Source organism: Pararge aegeria, chromosome 19 (assembly GCF_905163445.1).
Source record: "Pararge aegeria chromosome 19, ilParAegt1.1, whole genome shotgun sequence".
Taxonomy (NCBI): domain Eukaryota; kingdom Metazoa; phylum Arthropoda; class Insecta; order Lepidoptera; family Nymphalidae; genus Pararge; species Pararge aegeria.
Window position 1 is genome coordinate 10,432,223 of NC_053198.1, and position 14,882 is coordinate 10,447,104.

Sequence of the window (14,882 nt, forward strand, 5' to 3'; positions counted from 1 at the left end):
CTAGAAAGTGCCAAAAGATATCGATATTTATATACTATTTCAGTATCATTGCGCGTTTTTGAAAAAAAAAACTGCCTTCAACACATTTGTACAGAAATCCTAAATTTTAATAAATACCCATGTACGAAAATAATTATTATATTTTTTCTGCAAGCTGATCTAGGGTTATGTTATGGGTCTGCTCTGGTACAGACCATAGACTAACTACCTAACTACGAAAAACATAACCTTATTTCACTGTTTTTAATTTTTAGTAAATAAATTCGTGTAACTACTATAAAATAAAATTAAAAATGTTTGGATTTAATCCACCAGTGAATAAAGTAATTGCTACCGGCTATAATTTACTTTATCAACAAACAAGGGTAAAAGATATTTTATTTTACTAAGAATAAATATTGAAACTATGAAATCTATCTTTCAAATAAAAAAAAATCAATTGTTGATAAATTATTAATCAATACATTTTTAAAAGATAGTCACAGTACCTATCTATTCGTAAGAAATAGTTGATATCATTCAAAAATTAATAATTCAATTAATTATTTTCAGAATACATTTATATTAAAGAGAAAATGGTCTCCACCATTGCATAAAAAAGGTGGCAAACCATCTAAACTGAGAGCGAGGCACTTTGTATATGATTTAGTCGAAGACTGTAATTTATCAAAACAACCAGACATTAAAGTAATTTTAAACCAGTTTGTGGATGGTAAGTAGCTGCTTTCAATGGTTTTATGCATAACTAAACAAAAGTTCGTTTTAATACAGTAGAAATGGTTTCTAGGACCACCCGGAAATTAGTAGGGATAAACATTCAAATATGAACTATCCTATGCTCATCTACAGGATACAAGCTATTACATGTGCTAAATTAATCAAAATTTATGCAGTGATAGGGTGAACCAACCATTGTATTAGGAAAGAGACACATATCAAACAGAAATATCAATTACTTAATGAGGACATATGCTATATAAACATTGGCAGTGTTAAGTATCTACTGCTTGCCTCAATTGACATTCTATATTCTTTCTTAAATTGCTTAACTGTCCTGTTGTTTGTGTTGTTAACTTGATGTTGTGCTTGTGAACGAATAAATGGTTTTTGGGTATGACTTCAATTTGAAAAAACAAAAACATTTGTTCACTAACAAACAAATGTTTATGTTTACAGAACAAATGCTCGCAAAATGAAAGTCAATAAATAGCAGACTCAAATAGGGGATGTTGCAAATATCCACCTTTTGTTTAGTATCTGATAAACCTGTGTATTTTTTATGTTTTAGGTGTTGGCAATGCTGGTGATGTTTTGAGTCTCCGCCCAACAAAAGCTTACACTCATTTCCTCGTGCCAGGCTTAGCAATATATGCAAGCCCTGAGAACTTGGCTAAGTACCAAATTGATGAAAACAAACCAAAAGTTGAGTCCAACTATAGTTCACCATATGTTCAAAGGGTAAATATTATTATTTTAAGAATAATAATTTAAAGTTTTCTTACTTTTATGTTCTTCTAAAACAAAATAAGCAGGTACATACTTTTAAAACAAATATACTTTACTTTCTTAACATTTTATATTATATCACAGAAATAAACGATTAGGCCAGTTAAAGTTATATAACACTAGTGACTTTACAAATTTTTACATTCATTACATTATTAAAGTGAAATATTAAGTTGCGAGAGTTCCAAATATGATATGGACAAAAAGAAGCCTAACACAAACTTAGCTGGGTATTCTTTTTGTTATCACCCAAAATTCAATGCAAGACTTTAGCAAGGAAGTTTCTTTTTCAATATCTTCAAATAATTGTTGTCAAATTTTTCCTTTAAGTTGAGCAATTGTATAAATATTGTTTGATATCATACTCATTATTTAGTGTGATAAGTTTTTAAAGGTGTTTATGATATTCCAGACATTGGGCTGTTTATCCAGATTAGTATTACAAATAACAATGAGTAAAACACAACCATGGACTCTTGAACCGTGGCATGTCAGAACATCATTCCGTAAGGCAGGCTTTGTTGTACCTGAGCATGCTATAACCATGCCTCCAGTCACAATAAAAGGACCAGATCTTACTCTGCAGGATAAGGAGTTCTTAGTCACTGTTAAAGTAAGTTTAATTATCTTTAAAGCATTTATTTTATTGCAACATCTACAAGTTGATTAAAATATAACACAAGTGGAACAACATTTAAAAGATCCTATATTATAAATGTCCCCATCTCTCTAATTAATAATTAATTTATCTATAATTTAGCCCTTGACTAATACAGCCTAAGATGGTAGTAGGCTAACCTACACTAACCCCTGACTCTAATGAGTTTCTATGCATACCGGAACGGTAAGTCAATAGGATTACTGTGTGTCACCTTCGAGTGAATGCACATGAACAAAATAGAAATAAGGGCTGTATAATGCCCAGTATCGCGTATGTGGCTCAGTGTTTAAGCTAAAGTAGCAATTTGCAGGGCACATAGCCTAGTAGTGACTCTGCCAGTATAGTATTATTTCACTCCCAAGCAGCATTGGTGTGTTGCAGTCTGAAGGGCGCCGTTCACGTACTTGGTGTGTTGTTGTGGCCTGTTCTGTTTTTGTTTTTCTGAACTTGATGTGGTATACAAATAAAGAGTATAGATAAGGTCATAGTAGTTGCCGACGTGCAGGAGGCTTAATACCTACGTCTTATACCCTGCGAAGTGTTGCTCTGTTAAAAGCGATGGTTTTTCGCATACCATCGTTAGGGCCATTTATAATTTGATCAGTTTAAAAAAACCCATAGGGTGTTTTTAGTTTATTAAATGTAGCTGAATTGTATACCAATGCGTAAAAGCCATTTTACTTAAGAATTTCTTATTAATTTCGAATAATGTCTAATCAAATATTTTTAATCGTACTCAAAGCGAAATAATTCAATTATTTCATTCGAATAATAATAATAATTATATATCTCTATTTATTATTTCATCAAGGACCATATTTTTTTGTTAGTATAAAAACACATTATTATTACGTTTATTCGCATACATTACACATTATATTCGTAATGTATGCGAATCACTGCCGCTCCAATGCATTTGATATTATATCACATTGATTCACATACCTGCAGTCCTACCTGCTAGCAAGCATCTTCAGGATGCTGTTGTACTCCCCCGCAACCTTCACACCAGGGAGCCGCATCTACGCCTTGTGGCTTAAAAGCAGTCCACTCCGGCTTTATTAACACCCTTAATTGCATTGCATTGCATTGCATTATTATATTGTACCCGGAAAGCGTTGTTGAAAGACCAAACATAGACACAAACTTTGGAAAATAACGTATGTCACTGCGTTGTACCTTTAGTTTATAAACTTGTACACTTATTTTGCAAATTTTTATTAGTTGTGTATTTAAATCAGAAACTATATTTTTATCATGTTTATTGCAGGTAAATAATAAGGAAGAAGTGAACGTTAGATGTAGAATCCATCACTGGGCAACCGGCTTAGAGAGGCTGGCATGGGTGCCATACCACTGGAAAGAACCCAAGGAAGCACTAGTGCCCGAACAAGCTCCCATTTTAGAAAGCCTCCCATTACCTAATTAGTAAAAATAATGAATTAGTTTTCATATCTGTAGATGTCCTAATAATTCTCCATCAAATAAATATTAAACAAATTGGTTATGTATACTTTATTTATAATCCATGATGTTGATACAATAAATCATCCAAATCATTTCTTTTTTTTATAGTTAACAATAGGAACTAATCTTTGGTAATCTATCTTACTAATAAATGTCTGTTGTCTCGCAGTTTCACCCGCTTTAACTTAGGGTCATATGTAATGTTGATGCTATTGGCCATCTCATGATTTTTTTTCATTGTCTCTAAATTATACGTCATAATAACATGGATATATACTTGTCGGTTATTTATAAGAGATAGGATCATAGGAACAATATAGTATTCTGTATTCCGGACTTTATATCGACTACAGATTAACATTTTTGTATTACATACATAGTATTGAGGTACGGTATAATAAACAAATACTATTATTTCAGGCTGAAAATTATTCTTTTACTGAAAAAATAAGGCTTTAAACTATTTACCTTATTTAAATTTATTTTATTAAAATGTAACGATCCTTAGGAGCCAAGTAAAGGTAGTAAGCACAAGCGGGCGACTAAACTCTCAATAAACCATGTAGATTATAGCGGAACAAAGTTTGAATAGGAAATTACTTAGACTCGACCGTTAGTGTGAAATAAAGTCAAAAACTCAAATTTTAGGCTTATGAGTTAGTGTTGATTGTTGTTTAAGTTACTTTAATATTTGATTCATATTTTCTAATTCAGTAGCAGGTTTATCGGGAATTGTGTTTTTAGTTGCTGTAAAACCTTCTCCATCTAGTTGTTGATCAAAATTTTGTATTTGTTCTGGTTCTGTATTTTGTTCTTCATAGTTTTGTTGACTTTCATATAAATTCTGGTCGGGATTCCTAGGATGTTCAACCTCACCCACTTCATCATATATTTGAGGCCATGAGAGCCAGAGTGGCCTAACTGTCATTTTTTCAATACTGATTTTAATTCAAAAAACTGCTCTAAACGGCAAAAGTCATAGCGCCACAGTGGCCTAAAATTAGTTCAATATTGTTTTCATAGATGGAATTAGTATTACTACCACAGCCTATCAGAAATTTTAAAAGTTTGGTAGCGCTATAGTGGCCTAAATGAGTTAGGCCATTTTTGCACTATGGCAATACTAATTAAATTGACATTTCTTTGACGTTAGGCCAAACTGTCATAGTTTGCCGCGTGATTGTTTTTAATGTTGAACGAAGGTTTTTCTTGCAATTAATGGCTTAAAATGGATAACATGGAAGCTGGAACCTCTAGTAACATAGAAAACACAATGCAAGGTAAGCAAAACATGATTTTGATAAGAAAAATTGTCAGTCAATTGAGTGTTGTAACTAATTTTGTCAGTCTACTATTTCGTAAGCAAATTACTTTACTTTCAGATATCTTCGGAGTGGATGAGGAAGACCCATATCAAGATTCAGGCTCTGAGTATTTACCATCCAGATCGCCATCGCCAACTCCCTTGGATCTAATTGATATTTTAGAAGATAACCACTCTCAAAACAACCAAGACCCTCAAAACGACCAAGAGCAACGGAAGCCAAGAAAGCGAGTTCGACAGCCACATAAGTGGAAAAAGAATATACGCAAGGCAAAACGCGCGAGAGGTGAGGAATATGTGAATGCAAAAGGCAAAACTGTACCTTCGAAAAATATAAACACAGATATACCATGTAGATGTGGACTAAAATGCCACGATAAAGTTGGTGCTGCACAGCAAAAAGCACTCTTCGATAGGTTTTATGCCATGGAAAGTTTTACTTTGCAGTCATCTTACTTATTTTCATTGGTAAAAGTGTTACCTAAAAAAAGATGCTCTTTTCTCACTGATCGCCGACAAACTGAGTCTAGACGCTCCAATACCCGAGTATATACTATTCCAAATTCCGATGGTTTGTATACTACGGTATGTAAAGAATTCTTTAAAAAAGTTTTTGCAGTATCTGATGGAAGAATATCCAGAGTTTTAAAAACAAAATTGTCCATTCCTACACCACCTATTGATAGAAGAGGAAAGCATGTTCCTGTCAATAAGACATCTGAAGAAAAAGTTCAAAAAGTAAAAACATTTATTGATAAATTTCCTAAGTATGAATCACACTACACACTACACAAGAGTATGAACAGAAGGTTCTTAGCTCCAGATCTAAGTTTACCAAAAATGTATTCCATGTACTGTGATAATATTTCTGAGTCAGAAAAGGTATCCGATTTTATGTTCCGGAAAATATTTAATGAACAATTTAATTTATCATTCCATGCACCTGTATCCGATTCATGCAAGAAATGTGACAATTTGAAGATTAAGATAGATGCAGCTCATTCACTAGAAGAAAAGTACCAGCTTGAGTTACAAAAAAAGTTACACCTCTCAAAAGCTGACAGTGCGAAAGATAATTACAAGAAAGATAAAAACCTTGCTAAAGAAGACTTAGATGTCACTGTCATTGTATTCGACCTAATGAAAACATTGCCTACTCCAGTAGTGTCAACGGGAGTGTGTTATTATAAAAGGCAGCTGTGGACGTATGTACTAGGTATACATGATGCTGCAAATGACAACGCAACAATGTGTGTATGGGATGAGACTGTAGCCTCTAGAGGACCACAGGAGATAGGCTCTTGTTTATTGCGATACATTAAAGAAAATGTTAAGACCAAAAGGTTAATTTTATATTCTGACCAATGTGGTGGCCAAAATCGCAATATAAAAATGGCCACTCTTTGTCAATATATTATTAGTCATCCAGACTATGTTGTGGAAAATATTGACCATAAATTTTTTGTAAGCGGTCATTCTTATTTGGCGTGTGATCAGGACTTTGGCTTAATAGAAAAAAAGAAAAAATATTTTCAGAATATTTTCGTACCTGATGATTGGATTGAAGTAATAAAGACTGCAAGAAAGAAAAAACCCTTTCAAATTATAAAAATGGCCAAAGAAGATTTCTATTCAACCAAAAAATTGGAGAATAATATAACCAATCGAAAAGTCACTGCAGAGAAATCAAAAGTAAAGTGGCTAAATATTCAGTGGCTCCTGTACCACAAGAACTACCCATTCACAATATTTTTTAAATATTCAAATAATGAAGAGGTCCTGTTTGAAAGTGTGGACTTGAAAAAAAGAAATTCTATTGCCATAGCTAATTTACAGCTTGATCTTTTGTATCCATTGGGTAGACAAATAAGTGTGGAGAAAAAAAAGGATTTGGTGGAACTTCTTCAATACATTCCCCCGGTACTTCATGATTTTTATAATAATATTAAGGATAGTGCTTCGGTAGGTAATGATTTGCATGTGGAAGATGAAGTAATAGATAGTGATTGATGCTTATAAGGAAGGTTTATTAATGTAAGGATACTTTTATTATAATAAATACTTTGGACTAACTGCTTATTTTTTTAAATTAATCTTAAACCCCAAATGCCAGAGTGGCCTATCTATAAAAAATAATAATAATAATGGTACCTAGGATTGACATAGGTCCTAAAAAACAAAGAATATAACATATGAAGAGACTTAGGCAATAAAAAACAATAAAATATAAATATTTTCTAAAGTTACAATTATTTGAAATATGGGCTTCTCTTTTTTCCTTACTACTGAAAACTATTGTTTAAGTAGTTAGGCCACTCTGGCTCTCATGGCCTCATTTGATTTTCATAGTTAACCTGTTGACTCGCTTGACCATCATAAACACTTTTATCTTCAACGTGACTTGGATTCGAATCATCAAAATGCCCAGTGTTTTCATATTCGTAATTAACTGGCGTTTCTTCATAATTTACATTTGAAATTTCTTGCTGATCTGGCTGTGGTTCATAATTTACATTTAACCCTTGCTGATCCGGCTGTTGTTCATAATTTACATTTAATTCTTCTTGCTGATCCGGCTGTTGTTCATAATTTACATTTAATACTTCTTGCTGATCAGACCGTTGTTCATAATTTACATTTAATACTTCTTGCTGATCAGGCCGTTGTTCATAATTTACATTTAATACTTCTTGCTGATCAGGCCGTTGTTCATAATTTAAATTTAATACTTCTTGCTGATCAGGCCGTTGTTCATAATTTACATTTAATACTTCTTGCTGATCAGGCCGTTGTTCATAATTTACATTTGTGACGTCTTGTTGATTTTCAAATATATCTCCTTCATATTGTTGGTTATCATAATGAGCATCATTAACATTTTCTTCGTAATTTCCAACATACTGCGGTTGGTAATTAGGATCATAACGTTCCGTTGACTCTTCGTGTTCATTGATTTCTGAATAATAAGGCTGATCTTGTTGAGATTCATTGTAATAAGAATATTGTTCATTTGTATATTCCTCATTTTGCGTATTATTTCCTGCTCTATCAACATTTTGATTGTAATTAGTTTCTTCTGAGTAGAACATTTCTTTTTGTTCTGCTTCGAAGTCATCTATTTGTGAAGGAATATTATTGTCACTAATGTTTGACGTCTCACCTTTCGGTTCATATTGTTGTTGTTGAATATTTTCTGTATCGTGTTCTTTTGGACTAACAACTAAATATGGTTCTTGATTTTTGACAGTTTCGACAGGGGGTACAACTATTTCATCTTTATTCAAATTATGTTCAGTATTTCCTTTTTCATTTAATTCTACCGCAAAATTACTATCATGAATTTTAGAGTTTTCTAAGTCTGGTGTATCATTTTCAGTATCGAATTCACTTTTTATATTCTCTATATCTTTCTTTTTTGGAACAAGGTTGTCTGAAATTTTAAATTCGTTTTCTTGAATATTTTGAACCTGACTATAGGGTAACTTGTCTTTGTTTATATTTTCATTTTTTTGTTCCGCTTTAATTACATTTTCATGTGGATAAAGTTCTTTACTGAGCTCATTCGAATCGGTAATATGATTTTGTTCTATGTTAATATCCAAATCGGGTTCACATACAACTTCATTTTCATAATCAGAACTGGCTGCAATGTTAGAAATTTTGGTTTGTTTATTTTCTAAAAGCGGTTTGCAGTCAACATTATAATTAAGATCATCTATTCGTGCCGTTTTGGTCTTATTTGTTTTTAATTTAGACACATGTTCATCGTTTTGCGATGTATGAAGAACGGGATCTCTGTTTATATTCTGTTTTTGCTGTTCTCTTATATTGTTTGAAGCAGCTATATTAAATTCATGATCATTTTTGAAATTATCGTAAGGTTTATCTGGCTGATCCATGGAAATCTCTGATGACCCTTCTTTTTCAATTTTCTTTAGCTCATCCAAAATATTATATTTTTTCCTCCAATCAGCATCATTATTTGCACTTGATGGATTATGAATCATTACATTATTTTCACTTGTAAACCGAAGTTTTGGAATTAGTATGTATTTTTTACTTATCTCTTGCAATATTGTTTCTTCATCTTTTGTTACGCAGACTGCTGGTACGCTTATTTGTCTTGAGGGTAATATTGGAGTGTCATCAAATCTTATTTTTCTATGATACTCAGGTCGTTCTTGGGTTAAAAAATTATATTTACTTATTTGTGGATTTCCCTAAAACGTAATTAACATTGAGCAACACGTTTATAAAATAAAACGGTCCAATATAATGTTACCTTACCATATTATAGCGAACTGGTACCACAGCAGGGGTATACAAGCGCATTTTTTCAAGTCTCCCCAAAATGAACTCATTTCGTTCTTTACGCTTTTTGTCTTCATCCAGGAACGAGTCGTATTGTTTTCTTAGTGCATTAAGACGTTCTGATTTAGATCTGTTAAATGAGTTAAATAAGAATTATAATGACAATATATATATTTTTTAAATAGAACCGGTAGAGTATGATTTTAGAACCGCTTGCGAAGAAAAAAGTAATACGCACTTTTTACCTATTTTTCCCATTTATTTATATACTTTATTTAACTTTAAATGTACAGCAGGAGTTTACCAAAGGAATGTAAACAAAAGAATGAAGGTTCAACCTTCGTAAAGGTTTGCGATTTGGCCTTGATACTTTTTGCAACGTAAATCTGTATGTTCACATAGAAGGAACTTTCTTCAAGGGCGATTTGGTAAAAATGAAACTTATTTTAGCATGTAGCGAACAGAAAAATTAGTAAGGCATGGAAGCGATTTCTTTTAATAAACTCAAATCCCAATTATGAAACTTACCTCAGTACTAAGTACTTAATAAACTAAAAATTTAAACGTCCATCTAGTGGCAACGCCATTTTTATCCACTTATTTATAACAAGCGGTTACCGCGTACGATTAATAATATATCTTCCTAAAAATGTGTTTTAAAATTTGCCAAACTTTCTCAAGAGCGTTCGTTTGGTTAAAGCGATAAAAGGTCACAGACAGTAAAACATACAAGTCACAACCCGATACAAACAGGAAACTTACAAGAAACGTCAGAGTAGATACATCTGCGGAAGGTACTCCTATGGCAAAAGCGCACCTTAAACTCTGTTTTTAAAGTCGAACAGGAAGTCATATTTTGAATCCCACATACATTTCCAGACCCGTTTACCCTTGAGGGGCAAGTTCCTCAGTTCGGAATTTTTGCCTGAGGATAGTATCATATCGTCACTAGGAAAGTGAGTTGGATTGTAAGAAACGTTTTTGTATAAGTAAGTATTTTGTGCATTTTATTTCGGCCTTAAATAAAAAAAATTGGTTGCCTGTAAAGTCGGTATAGGAAAGTTTTACGTGACAACGACTTTGAGTGGTAAAATAATTTTAATGTGAATATTCATTCGTATAGTAGGAAGAAGGATGAAATAATAGTAACAATTTAAAACATTTATTTATACAAAGAATTATATTTAAAACATTAATTTATACAAAGAATCTCGCACTGAATTTCATATTAAAAAAAAATTATTTTTACCTTTACACATACATACGTATTTATATACAAATATACATACAATAACTTGCAATACATTTGCGTACAATGAAACAGCGTTTACTACAAAGGGACGCGTGCCTTTCACTTTTTATGTCTGTCTCTCTCGCTCTTAGGCGGGCTAACCATGCCCGAGTGGAAGGGACGCGTGCCTCTCACTCGCTCTCATTGTGAGCGCATAACGTGAGCGGAGCGTAACGCAGTTTCTTGAAGTGTCACCCGGCAAACCAATTTATAAGACGTTGTCACGTCAAAAATTATCATGCAGGTATAGGGTACGGACTGCCGCGTGGATCTCAGTTGTTAGCAAGTTTGAATATGGATCTCGTAGTTCTGGGTTGCCCGGGTCGGGAGCCAACAATTGTTTGGTTGGTGTCTATTTGGTTTTTCTGCTGAGAAATTCTCAGAAGGTAGATACCTCCCCGGAATCAGGAATTAGTTCACGTTAACTGGAACTGTGGCAGCGTGAGATGATAAAGATAAAGATAATTATGGCAAAATGAGAGGAAAAATCGCTCATCTATGTACGAGTTCCGCGGTGTCTGTCTCCTCGCGGTACGGCTTATTGGTATTCACGCCATAATATGAAAGTTTCCTTGGGTTGACCTTCTGCAGCATTTATACGGTACATACATGGCATTGATGAAAATAACCGAAATAAGTAGGTATTTCTTCTGCATTCATCTGACCTAATGAAATAATGAGTGCCTAAATATCTTTTACCCATCATTACTATTGACCATTCTTAATAAAAACAACGAAATAGCATATAATAGTTATTTATTCTTAAAAAAATCTTTAGATTCATATGATGACATTTAGGATATTCGTTTGTTTGAAATCTTTATTGCAAACACAATAAATAATAGTTTAAAAATAACTAAAAAACACGCTTTATATAGAAAACCTAAAAAATAGAAAATAAATTTAAATAATTTTAAATTAAGAATAGTGTTAAAAATTTCAATAAATATAAATTAATAATAGTGTAAAGAAAAAAAAATATTTTATTGTAAAAGAAGCGTGGGGTGCATGGTGTCAATAGTTATAAATATTTTATTGACAGATATGAGTAGAGTGATTATTATTTTGATAATATCTTACCCAAAATTAAAAAGCTACCCACGCTTTTTTTTAAATATTTTTTTTTTTATTCACACTATTATTAATTTATATTCTGTGAAAAATTTAACACTATTCTTAATTTAAATTTATTAAAATTTAATTTCTATTTTTTAGTTCGGTTTTCTATAAAAAGCGTGTTTTTTAGTTTTTTTTAAACTATTATTTATTTTCTACTTTTTGGTTTGGTTTATTTTAAACTGTTATTTGATCTAATCTACTATCAATTCCGTGATAACTTATTTAAAACAGCCCATTAAAAAGTAACATCTAACGCCCTCTACCATCTGGTAGCTTAATGTTTTCTGTCCAATTTGTAAGGTACGCGAACGCCATCTGTTGGAAACGCCATAGGTTTTTTACATTTGGGTCTAGGGTTCTTTACATTTGGGTCTAGATGGCGCTGTAGTAATTGTAATTAATAGTTCGAAAAAACTAAAAAATCTTATTTTGTATATTGAAAATTGGAATAATCTTCTCAGATTAGTGTATTGTCATCGGTCCTCGATAAATCTACAAAGTTTGAACGAAATCTATCCGTTTAAAGTGGGTCAAAATCGCGCCCAAAGAAGTCGATTACAAACATACAAACATACATACAAGTGAAGCTAATAAAAAGCGTGTAAAAATGATACAGGAGGAAATATAAATAATACATACTTTCGCGCAAAGGCAGTCTTATCAATAAAGATCTTTCCCATAAAACTTTTGGCGAGAAAAAATCCGATATAACGAGTTGGTGCGGCATTAACCTAATTATATTAGATACAACTAAAATAAATCTAAAATATGGGAAAAATCTTAATACTAGTACATAAGTAACAGTAGATCAAACACATTGATACACTTAATTCTATAATAAACTAGGTACATCCTGAAAAGTTATATAGTTAAACAATATTCTTTCAAACGGTTTGTTGGTGACGATGCAGTCTAAGATGGGAACGGGCTAACCTGTCAGGGGAATGGCAGGCTCAACCTTAGTCGGTTTCTCCGCGACTTCGTACCGCAACGCTGAATCGCTTAGCGACACGTCTCTGTCGGTAGGGTGGTAACTAGTGTTACAGTATATTTATAAAGCGGGTAAATAATTAAACTTTTGGCATATTTGCCAGATATGTTCATGACATTGAGTTGGTGCCTGGTGTGGGTATTTTGATATAAATACGACTGCATTATCGATGCACCGCAGTTCCCCCCGATGTCGTCGAGCCCTGGGGCTCTTCTTATGGCGAGCTTTCGCGCTCGCCCCATTCCCTCGGTGACGCCGTAGCAACCCCTCAGGTGGTTACCGGCAAGTATCCATCCGAAAATCGAATCGAATCGATGCAACGCAGTCCTACATGGACTCAAACGATGCAAAGATACCTCCCGGTGTCTTAGTCGTTTAACACTAGTCACGTCCGAAGCCTCCAACCAGATCAGACCAAAGAAAATTCCGAAATTATAAATTCCCACGTTGCCGCTGCCGGGGATCCAGATCCAGGACCGGGAAATCCAGGACCTCCCATTTTAAACCTAAGCGCTCACCGCTGCGCCAGGGATGTCGTCAATAATATATAGGTTAATACAAAATAAATAGGTAATTTGGTCTTTACCCTATTTGCTGTCTGACTGGTAAATGGTGCTAGCAGCGTCTCGCGTCTGCTCTCTATTCACTCGCGTTTAGTTACTCCTACATCTGTATATGTGTTTAACAATCTTGTGGAAATGCATGCCGTGTGGATTCACAAAGCTGCAATCGATCTCTGTGACGACTAGTTTGTATACCGAGCCAGATCGCATGCGATATATATGAGCAGTTCGTCCGGATTTATATTGTAACTATAGACTCTTTTAATGAAGTAAATTAACTATTCTATTGCAAGACCGAAGTCGGAAAGACAGAATCAGACATCGCATATCGCTCGGTACGGCCACTCACAAGACATTGAAATTATATTGCAGGTAGGTAATAATGAGTGACTGCACGCTGTAGTTGAGAGACTCCTCAACATTAAAAAAATATATTAAATATCTCTCCTCTACCTCTAAGTCACTGAAGTTGCCGACTGAGGGTGCAACGCAAAATAAAGTTTAACATGGAACGCATGACAAACCCCGTGGTTTCGGCTGTCGCTTTCCTTCTGATTTAAGTTTTAATGTGCCTTTAAGAATACCATTCCAAATTAATAGCATCGGCAGTCTTCTAGAGACCTAAACTGTACCAACAGATGATCTGACCATAATTAAAACAATAAGTAGGTACACGCAGTCCTCTACTTGATAGGTAGTTAGCATTGCATACCATTTGATTTCGTCATTTATACTCGACAGGGTGGCTTCGTTCGAAGCATCTCAGCGTAGTAGGTACGTACGATAAGTAATGCAATCCTAAATTAAAGAAAACAAACTTGAAAATAACATCCATATACCAAGGAATATTTAGGGACTTGCGATATAATAATAAAATCATCTCCATTTCAAAGACACGAGATCTACCTATTTATATTTATTTTAATGTTGAAGTCTTTAGACTTGAATTTATTTTTTCTTGAAAGATAAAACAGAAACCACGTCTTATATTTTTAGTAAGATCTCAACTCCAGCTCCAGCTTTACATATTTAACAAGATTAGAACAGTTATTTTTTAACGGTCTCGGAAAATAATTGCACAGACCAGTAACTTTTTTTATTTATTCTCCTACGAGTAAGCCATTGACTAATCTAGCGGCACGTTTTTGTCGGTAGGGTTGTAACTAGCCACGGCCGAAGCCTCCATCAGATGAGACCTAGAATATTATACTCTCTTTTTGCATTGCTGAAAGCCTTAGGCTATACTTAGGCTAGATAAACTGACTGGATAAACACAAGCCACAGCGAACTTGTAATCAATGCCTGCATCTGATAGGCCCTATATTTGTGATCAGTGCGATTGGGATTACGCGTAGCGTTCAATGCCAAACCAGTAAGTAGATAATAGAGCAAGAATTTAGAGCCGTAAAGCAGGTCTCAAGAAAACACAGTCAGACACAGTTGGACACAGACTTAATCTGTGACACAGACCAGTTTAAGTTTGCAATAATTATAGTCGTAAAAATGTAATAGGCCCGTTTTGACATTTGTGCAAGACCATATAATGTAACTTGGAACGAAGCTGAAAGAAATAATAAAATAAAAATCAATTACATATGGTGTTTTAAAAAATACGTAAATTTTTTTGGGACGTTAAATAATATGAAAGA

General features: G+C 33.6%; 3 protein-coding genes across 4 annotated transcripts; 2 read left to right on the forward strand and 1 right to left on the reverse strand.

Annotated features, from left to right (window-relative positions):
* The first annotated feature begins 201 nt into the window (after window positions 1–201).
* On the forward strand, window positions 202–3,674 carry LOC120632067 (39S ribosomal protein L9, mitochondrial). Its single transcript, XM_039901840.1, has 5 exons — window positions 202–365; window positions 553–712; window positions 1,289–1,458; window positions 1,919–2,119; window positions 3,438–3,674. The coding sequence occupies exons 1-5, from the start codon at window positions 294–296 to the stop codon at window positions 3,594–3,596; spliced, it is 762 nt and encodes a 253-aa protein (XP_039757774.1). The 5' UTR covers window positions 202–293; the 3' UTR covers window positions 3,597–3,674.
* Window positions 3,675–3,779: 105 nt separating this feature from the next.
* LOC120632026 (cytadherence high molecular weight protein 3-like) lies at window positions 3,780–12,683 on the reverse strand. Of its 2 annotated transcripts, none has more exons than XM_039901778.1 (4): window positions 12,613–12,683; window positions 9,246–9,399; window positions 7,295–9,178; window positions 3,780–4,526 (listed from the first exon to the last, which is right to left on the reverse strand). In XM_039901778.1, exons 2-4 carry the CDS (start codon window positions 9,288–9,290, stop codon window positions 4,314–4,316), a joined length of 2,142 nt encoding a protein of 713 aa, XP_039757712.1. In that variant the 5' UTR covers window positions 9,291–9,399; window positions 12,613–12,683; the 3' UTR covers window positions 3,780–4,313. The 2 variants fall into 2 exon arrangements, with proteins under 2 accessions (XP_039757712.1, XP_039757713.1); XM_039901779.1 differs by lacking the exon at window positions 12,613–12,683 and adding an exon at window positions 9,798–9,931.
* Window positions 4,543–7,076, forward strand: LOC120632027. The gene is made up of 2 exons (XM_039901780.1): window positions 4,543–4,914; window positions 5,017–7,076. The coding sequence occupies exons 1-2, from the start codon at window positions 4,863–4,865 to the stop codon at window positions 6,966–6,968; spliced, it is 2,004 nt and encodes a 667-aa protein (XP_039757714.1). The 5' UTR covers window positions 4,543–4,862; the 3' UTR covers window positions 6,969–7,076.
* Window positions 12,684–14,882: the final 2,199 nt, after the last annotated feature.

Coding starts and splice junctions, on each gene's coding strand:
- LOC120632067 (XM_039901840.1), top strand. CDS start 294: ATGTTTGGATTTAATCCACCAGTGAATAAAGTAATTGCTACCGGCTAT. Junction 366..552: donor TACTTTATCAACAAACAAGG/GTAAAAGATATT, acceptor AATTATTTTCAG/AATACATTTATATTAAAGAG. Junction 1,459..1,918: donor GTTCACCATATGTTCAAAGG/GTAAATATTATT, acceptor ATGATATTCCAG/ACATTGGGCTGTTTATCCAG.
- LOC120632027 (XM_039901780.1), top strand. CDS start 4,863: ATGGATAACATGGAAGCTGGAACCTCTAGTAACATAGAAAACACAATG. Junction 4,915..5,016: donor CATAGAAAACACAATGCAAG/GTAAGCAAAACA, acceptor CTTTACTTTCAG/ATATCTTCGGAGTGGATGAG.
- LOC120632026 (XM_039901778.1), bottom strand. CDS start 9,290: ATGCGCTTGTATACCCCTGCTGTGGTACCAGTTCGCTATAATATG. Junction 9,179..9,245: donor TACCAGTTCGCTATAATATG/GTAAGGTAACAT, acceptor ATTACGTTTTAG/GGAAATCCACAAATAAGTAA. Junction 4,527..7,294: donor AGGTTAACTATGAAAATCAA/ATGAGGCCATGA, acceptor TCATGGCCTCAA/ATATATGATGAAGTGGGTGA.